The 8,679-nt window shown below is 52.4% G+C and overlaps 1 protein-coding gene across 11 annotated transcripts in view; it reads left to right on the top strand.

Moving 5' to 3' along the window:
• The window catches only part of ABCG1 (ATP binding cassette subfamily G member 1), a 77,856-nt gene extending 69,497 nt beyond the window's left edge, over positions 1 to 8,359 (top strand). For 4 of the 11 annotated variants that reach the window (XM_003319090.6, XM_514918.8, XM_003319091.6 and 1 more), the window contains exons 11-15: positions 1,312 to 1,480; positions 2,355 to 2,455; positions 2,676 to 2,834; positions 5,678 to 5,796; positions 7,277 to 8,359. In XM_003319090.6, coding sequence (XP_003319138.3) covers positions 1,312 to 1,480; positions 2,355 to 2,455; positions 2,676 to 2,834; positions 5,678 to 5,796; positions 7,277 to 7,505 — 777 coding nt within the window. In that variant the 3' untranslated portion in view covers positions 7,506 to 8,359. Of the gene's footprint in view, positions 1 to 1,311; positions 1,481 to 2,354; positions 2,456 to 2,675; positions 2,835 to 5,677; positions 5,797 to 6,859; positions 7,129 to 7,276 lie in introns of all 11 variants that reach the window. The other 7 variants (XM_063803502.1, XM_009435239.5, XM_063803501.1 and 4 more) reach the window with 4 other exon arrangements.
• The last annotated feature ends 320 nt before the right edge of the window (positions 8,360 to 8,679 follow it).

An 8,679-nucleotide genomic window follows, 5' to 3' on the forward strand; every position in this document is an offset into this window, starting at 1 on the left:
GAAAGGGAGAAAGGGAGGGAAGGGAAGGAAAGGAAAGGAAAAAAGAAAGAAAGAAAGAAATGCCTGAGCCTGGGGAATTTATAAAGAAAAGAGGTTTAATTGGCTCGTTGTTCTGCAGGCTGTGTAAGAAGCATGGCCGGGGAGCCCTCAGGAAACTTTCAATCATGGTGGAAGGCAAAGTGGGATGGAGCGCTACACACTTTTAAACATTCAGATCTCACAATAACTCACCCATTGTCATGAGCACAGAACCAAAGGAGAAGTCCACCCCCATGATCCAATCAGGCCCCATCTCCAACATTGGGGATTACAATTTGACATGAGATTTGGGTGGGGACACAGACCCAAACCATATCACCAAACTTTCAAATTACTTTTCTTCCATTTGCAATAGTCAGTGTTCACTGTAATGCTGCAGTAACAAACACTCCCATAATGTACATGTCTCCCTCCATCAATATTTGTGTCCTGCTTGTGTTAGGGGTGGCAACGGTGGGTTGTATCATGGCTCTGTCCCATAAGTCTTCTCATCCTGGGACAGCTCCTATCTGGACATGCCCTTCTTCACCATGTCAAAGGAAAAGTGCAAGAGAGAAACCAAATGACAGCCCTTAAAACTTCCAGTTGGAAGTGGCAAGTCATCACTTGCACTCACATGCCATTGGCCTAAACAAGTCACATGGCCGAGCCTGAAACCAGGGCTGTAGGCGAGTCCATTTCTCCTTCAGGAAAGCACTGTGAATCATGAGGATTGGGATGGGGGGTTGGACAATTCCTTATAGGGAAGGAGGTGGTGAATACGGGGGAACCATAATTCCACCAGAGAAGTGGACAATCTGGCCACCTACTTAGGAGCGGCTGAATGCCTGGCATGGCTTCTGGGACCTAATTTGAAAGACAGAGGGGCTCACCGCCGTCCACAGCAGAGTTCTTGGAGCCTCTGATATAGCCACTTTTCCCTCACCATTGTTTTTACCTTTCCTCTCTTCTGACGGTAGACTTCCTTTGTTCTCCATTTTTAAATCTTTTACAAAGGATAGTAATTATGTCGGTTTTAACACAACAAAAGCCTGACATGTGTGCATATATGTGTGTGAGCAGGCGTGTATGTGTGTGTGTGTGTGAGTGTGTGTGTGTATGTGAGTTGCTTTAGGGTTTGGCTTGTTTCTCTGGAGGAGAAGACAGGATAAAGTCTAAGACGTGCTGTCACAGAGTTCAGGGTCCCATGCTTCCAAAGGCCGCATCCGGGTTGTTCTCTGAGCCGAGGACGGCTTTGCGAACGCACTGGGTAAGACGCGGGTCTGCCCCCAGGTCCTGACACACCTGCGCATCACCTCGCACATTGGGATCGGCCTCCTCATTGGCCTGCTGTACTTGGGGATCGGGAACGAAGCCAAGAAGGTCTTGAGCAACTCCGGCTTCCTCTTCTTCTCCATGCTGTTCCTCATGTTCGCGGCCCTCATGCCCACTGTTCTGACATGTGAGTGACAGACCGCTGACCCCTTCTTCCTTATTTTCAATTCCTACCCAAGCATGGGGGCCTGAAGTCATGCCTTGACCAACAGATGAGTTTTCTAAACACAATGTTTTTGTTTTTTTAAAATATCATCTTCTTTGTTGACAGATGCAAGTTGTATTGTATTTGCTGTTAGATAAGAAAATACAATACTTAAGCCAAAGGAATGAATCCCAAATGGAAGACTTTTAAGCATGATGGAAGGCTGATGGGAGGGAGATTTCTCAAAGATTCACTAATTAGGAGCCCCCCAACTCTACTACTTAAGCATTACCTAGTTCAATTGTTAAGATAGCTCTGCACAGCCCGCTTCGGGAGCAGATAAGCTCTCTTAGATGGATCTCCACACAATTCCAGTTTGTTCACAAGGAGACTGCCCTTGGTCACTTTGGGCTGACAGTGAACACAGCGGCTGCTTCTCCAGAACCTCTGCGTAAACAGCTCCTCCCTAGGTACCTCCTCCCCAAGCTTCCCCTGATTTCCAAGAGCAGCTTGCAGCCTTGCTCACAGGAAGGCACCACGTTGATGCAGAGTTTCAGAAGAGGCAGACTCAGGAAGAGTAAGGCCAGGCATGAATCCTTGCGTTCATCACTAAGATGATGCTTTGTATTCACAGACATGCTCCCCATCCCGATTCTCCACTCAATGACTCTTCAGGTTATGCAAACGGGTGGCGTTTTTCAGGCTAGCAAAACACATCCTCTGTTTGTTCAATCTCTCAGTGCCCTAGGCCAGAGCTGGGTTACCAGCCGCTCAGCTCAAGATCGCCTGTTGGGATGTTAAACGGGCTCGCTGCGCATGGTCACTGACCCTTCTTTTTTGCTTTTCTATCTCCTAGTTCCCCTGGAGATGGGAGTCTTTCTTCGGGAACACCTGAACTACTGGTACAGCCTGAAGGCCTACTACCTGGCCAAGACCATGGCGGACGTGCCCTTTCAGGTGTGTTAGCCAGGGGCTGGAATTTGAAACGGGGGCAAGAGTTCTCCTATACACCCTTTATATCGAGTAAGAGGGCCTTCCAGGGATGCAGGGTGACATGGCCCGACTTCGGGAGCTCTGGCGGGAGCTGCGGGGAAGGGCTGGCTGCCCAGGAGCTTTGCTGTTGGCCTGCTGTGGTGGGAAGCGGCTGAGCCCGCGGCTGACGGGCCCTTGTTTCCAGATCATGTTCCCAGTGGCCTACTGCAGCATCGTGTACTGGATGACGTCGCAGCCGTCCGACGCCGTGCGCTTTGTGCTGTTTGCCGCGCTGGGCACCATGACCTCCCTGGTGGCACAGTCCCTGGGCCTGCTGATCGGAGCCGCCTCCACGTCCCTGCAGGTGCCAGCCCAGGAGGCGCTAAGTGAGGGCATGACGGCTGGGCTTCCCTGAGCTACCTTGGCCTGAGCTAGGGGGCTCTGCCATCCCTTCCCCTACTTCTGCCCTGACCCTCCTAGATGGGGTCGTTCCCACGGGAAGGGCCCGCATTGTCGAGGGTCAGGATCAGCTGGCTTCCACAGTGCGCACAGCGGGCAGCCTCATGTGTGCTGACCGCGTGCTGGGCGCTCTTCCCAGCGCTTCCCAGATCTGAGCTCCTGTAGCCCCAAGCACAGCCACGCTTAGGTGCTGTGCTGGCCCCATTTTACATAGGGGAGCACTGAGGCCCAGAGAGGCAAAGTGATTTGTCAGGGGGTCACACAGCTGACTCGGGAGCCAAGCTCTCAACACCTATGCATCACTGCCTCTGTAGGGTTCCCTCGGCCTCTCCATGGGCCCCTTCCTCCTCCCATCGCCCACCCTGCCCCCCGACCTGCCACCCACATGCATCTGCAGGTTCTCCACCTCTGTGGCTTTAGGACGCTCGGCCTCAGCCTGTCCTTCTGGACAAAAGCAGTGTTCCTGGGTGGATTGGGAACACCCGAGGGCCCCAGGGTCCCATGCTGGGTGCAGTGTATTCCTGAGTCACCTCCAGTCCACCATAAGCCAGCTCCCTGGCCTCCAGGGCCCAGGTGCCCTCACCTTAGATGAGGACTGCCATGGAGCCCATCTCACAAGGCTGCCATGGGACCAAAGATGACACTGCAGGAAGGTGCCAGGCCCATGCCAGGTGCTGCAACCCGTGTGCCCCAAGGCCAGCCCCAGTGCACCTGCTCAGCCACCCCCAGGACCCCTGCCTAGGGCACTCAGGCTCCGCGGGGGTCACTAATCAGACCAGGGCTGGGATGCCCCTGTCTGCACGGTTGCACACGGCACACATGCACACACACACTACACACAGACCACACTACACACTACACACCACACACACTACACACCACACACTACACACATACCACACTACACACACACCACACTACACACCACACACACTATACACCACACACGGTGCACACCACACACTACACACACACCACACTACACACTACACACCACACACTGCATACACACCACACTACACACTACACACCACACACACACCACACTACACACCATACACTATACACATACCACACTACACAGTACACACCACACACACTACACACCACACAGTAAACACTGCACACCACACTACACACTACCCACCACACACTACACACACACCACACTACACACTACACACCACACACTACACACACACCACACTACACACCACACACACTACACACATACCACACTACACACACACCACACTACACACCACACACACTACACACCACACACGGTACACACCACACACTACACACACACCACACTACACACTACACACCACACACGGTACACACCACACACTACACACACACCACACTACACACTACACACCACACACTGCATACACACAACACTACACACTACACACCACACACACACACTACACACCATACACTACACACATACCACACTACACAGTACACACCACACACACTACACACCACACAGTACACACTACACACCACACTACACACTACCCACCACACACTACACACACACCACACTACACACTACACACCACACATATTACACACCACGCACTACACACATACCACACTACACACTATACACCACACACTACACACACACCACACTACACAGTACACACCACACCACACACTACACACACACCACACTACACACTACACACCACACATACTACACACCACGCACTACACACATACCACACTACACACTACACACCACACACTACACACATACCACACTACACAGTACACACCACACACTACACACACACCACACTACACACTACACACCACACACACTACACACCACACACACCACACACTACACACGCACCACACTACACACTACACACCACACACTACACATACACCACACTACACACTGCAGACACACCACACTACACACTACACACAACTACATACACACACCACACAGTACATACCACATACCACACCCTACACACAAACACACACTACACACTACATGCTATGCACACACACCACTCACTGCACACACAGACTACACACTAGAAACATCACACACTACACACCACACCACACACCACACACTCCACACCACACACCACACACTGCAGACACCACACACACCACACAGCAGACACCGCCCACACCACACACACACTCCACACACACACTCCACACACCCTCCTACCCCCGACACACTCACAGTGCCCCTGTTGGACCTGTGCTCACTGTGAACCCTGAGTCGCGGCGGTTGCTTCCGTCTCTGGGCTGCTCTCCCGGAGGTGCTGACAGGCAGGCGTCCATCCCGCCTGTGAAGGCTGCAGTCCTTCCACTGTGCCCCGACCGAAGGGGTGCCCACCACACACCTGCCACAGGCCAGGCACTTAGCCCCCGGGGACAGCTGTGGAGGAGCAGACGGCAGTCTGTTGAGGAGGGTGTGTCCCCACCTCTCTGGCCTGGGGACATCCACTGGGTCCCAGCTCATCCTGGGCTGCAGGAGGCTCTGGGGCTGCCACGTCACAGCAGGGCAGCCGGGGGGGTCCTCAGAGATGGTGACCCCACACCTCGGGAACGCTGCACCTTCTGCCCCATTAAGCATCCTCATTACCCTGCCCAGAAGGTGCCCTGGCCCTGCCTGGGGGAAAGCTGGGGTGGGCGAGCCTCCTCTGCAGGAGGCCAGGCTGCAGGTTCTGCTACATCTGTCCCGTGTGCCCCCAACTCCAGGTGGCCACTTTCGTGGGCCCAGTGACAGCCATCCCGGTGCTCCTGTTCTCGGGGTTCTTCGTCAGCTTCGACACCATCCCCACGTACCTACAGTGGATGTCCTACATCTCCTATGTCAGGTAGCGGGTGTGGGGCACGCATGGCGTGGGGACCGAGGGTGACGGGGGAAGAACCGTCTCCAACAGCGTGAGGGGCTCACAAAAGCCACTCTGGGCTGCTGGCCAAGAGCAGATCACACATCTGAGGATCCAGGCCTTCCATCTTCCTGCTAGTTCCACCTCCTCCTACCCTCACCAACACACACACACTAAACAAGGAGGCCACACAAACCAGCGCTTCACACCCGGAGAGCCATGGCAGGCCCAAGTGTTCTGGGCGTTGCCGAGAGCTGCCTTCGGTGGAAGCGCTTCCATCTTTTTGGAACGTTCTTCCTCCCCGAAGTGCCGAGTGCTCCTAACAAGTGCTGACTGTAAAACCTTTATAAGAAATCCGGTGGGAGTCGGGCGTGGTGGCTCATGTCTGTAATCCCAGCACTTTGGGAGGATGAGGCAGGCAGATCACTTGAGGTCAGGAGTTTGAGACCAGCCTGGCCAACATGGCGAAACCCCGTCTCCACTAAAAACACAAAACAATTAGGTGGGCTTGGTGGCGCACGACTGTAATTCTAGCTACTCCGGAGGCTGAGGCGGGAGGGCGGGAGGATCCCTCGAACCTGGGAGGCAGAGATTGCAGTGAGCTGAGATCGCGCCACTGCACTCCAGCCTAGGTGACAGAGTGAGACTCTGTCTCAATAAAAAAAAAAAGAAAAAAGAAAGAAAGAAATCTGGTGGGAAACAAGTCATTTTTAAACATCTTTTTAAACATCCTAATATCTTGGAACAAGAATGCCCAGTGCCTCAGGTCCTTAGCTACAACGTTTCGTGCCCTCTGTGGAGTGTGGTGTTGGCACGCTGGCCCCACCAGGGGCAGCGCCCATCTTCCGAGCTGCAGAAGTTCCATGTGACACTAAGATCCAAAGTTGGGAACAAGCTCTTCTTCTCTAGAATGTCAGTTCAGACTTAGGTATATTGTTCAAGAAAACAAAGCACTTGTACAGAGTTTCGACAATCTACGTGTGCTCCAACACCATGAAATCAGAAACCGACGTCTTTCTTCTCAAAATGAGTGCTTTTGTTCTGACAGGGCAGGACTGGAGCAGAGGGAGAGAGGGGGCAGGAATGTTTCATATAAATGCTCTCAAGTCCTTGCAAGTTGGCCGGCCCACGATTCCCTCCAACCGTTAGGAAGCATGTAACCTCGGAAGTGAACGCAAGACTTCTCAGTGCATTTCACCAGTGAATATGTACCGCTCATTCAACTTGTTTTTTTGCTGGGGGCCCTGGAGGAAACAAAATTGGAAGAAAAACATAGTGGAGCTGTTGCACGTGTTTGTCTTAAGAAGGTGGTGGGCGGTGAGGAAGTATTCTGGGGAAGGCGGCCCTTTGGGAAGGGAGGATAGCCAAGCTGGGAATCGCAGGGAGGGTGAACAACACTGACCTTCAGCCAACGGCGTGGCTGGCTGGGAGAGCGTCCTCCCTCATGCCTGGCCTTTCCTCCTAGGTATGGGTTCGAAGGGGTCATCCTCTCCATCTATGGCTTAGACCGGGAAGATCTGCACTGTGACATCGACGAGACGTGCCACTTCCAGAAGTCAGAGGCCATCCTGCGGGAGCTGGACGTGGAAAATGCCAAGCTGTACCTGGACTTCATCGTACTCGGGATTTTCTTCATCTCCCTCCGCCTCATTGCCTATTTTGTCCTCAGGTACAAAATCCGGGCAGAGAGGTAAAACACCTGAATGCCAGGAAACAGGAAGACTAGACACTGTGGCCCAGGGCACGTCTAGAATCGAGGAGGCAAGCCTGTGCCCGACCGACGACGCAGAGACTCTTCTGATCCAACCCCTAGAACCGCGTTGGGTTTGTGGGTGTCTCGTGCTCAGCCGCTCCACCCAGCTGGGTTGGATCCTCTCTCCATTCCCCTTTCTAGCTTTAACTAGGAAGATGTAGGCAGATTGGTGGTTTTTTTTTTTTTTTAACATACAGAATTTTAAATACCACAACTGGGGCAGAATTTAAAGCTGCAACACAGCTGGTGATGAGAGGCTTCCTCAGTCCAGTCGCTCCTTAGCACCAGGCACCGTGGGTCCTGGATGGGGAACTGCAAGCAGCCTCTCAGCTGATGGCTGCACAGTCAGATGTCTGGTGGCAGAGAGTCCGAGCATGGAGCGATTCCATTTTATGACTGTTGTTTTTCACATTTTCATCTTTCTAAGGTGTGTCTCTTTTCCAATGAGAAGTCATTTTTGCAAGCCAAAAGTCGATCGATCGCATTCATTTTAAGAAATTATACCTTTTTAGTACTTGCTGAAGAATGATTCAGGGTAAATCACGTACTTTGTTTAGAGAGGCGAGGGGTTTAACCGAGTCACCCAGCTGGTCTCATACATAGACAGCACTTGTGAAGGATTGAATGCAGGTTCCAGGTGGAGGGAAGACGTGGACACCATCTCCACTGAGCCATGCAGACATTTTTAAAAGCTATACAAAAAATTGTGAGAAGACATTGGCCAACTCTTTCAAAGTCTTTCTTTTTCCATGTGCTTCTTATTTTAAGCGAAATATATTGTTTGTTTCTTCCTAACTTTCTGACTACCTTTAATTTTGCCTAGGTTGATTTAAACAAACAAACAAACAGCTTCCCTTTCCTCCTGTATCACCTCAGCTGCCTCCACGGAACCTGGAAGAACGGGGCTTAGGGAAATTCAGGCACGACCTTTGAGGGTTGGCTCAGCAGGAGCGGCCAGCAGTGAAAGATGGGCTAACTGTGCAAGAGGGGAGGAGGCCACGAGATGGCATCAGAATCCAAGGGCTTAGGACAAAGTCAGTAGACTTCAGCATGTGGAGGCATTTGAAACTTGATCAAACAACGCATTTCGAGTGGTGGGAGATTTCATCTCTGGG

The sequence above is a fragment of the Pan troglodytes genome, chromosome 22 (assembly GCF_028858775.2).
Source record: "Pan troglodytes isolate AG18354 chromosome 22, NHGRI_mPanTro3-v2.0_pri, whole genome shotgun sequence".
Classification (NCBI taxonomy): domain Eukaryota; kingdom Metazoa; phylum Chordata; class Mammalia; order Primates; family Hominidae; genus Pan; species Pan troglodytes.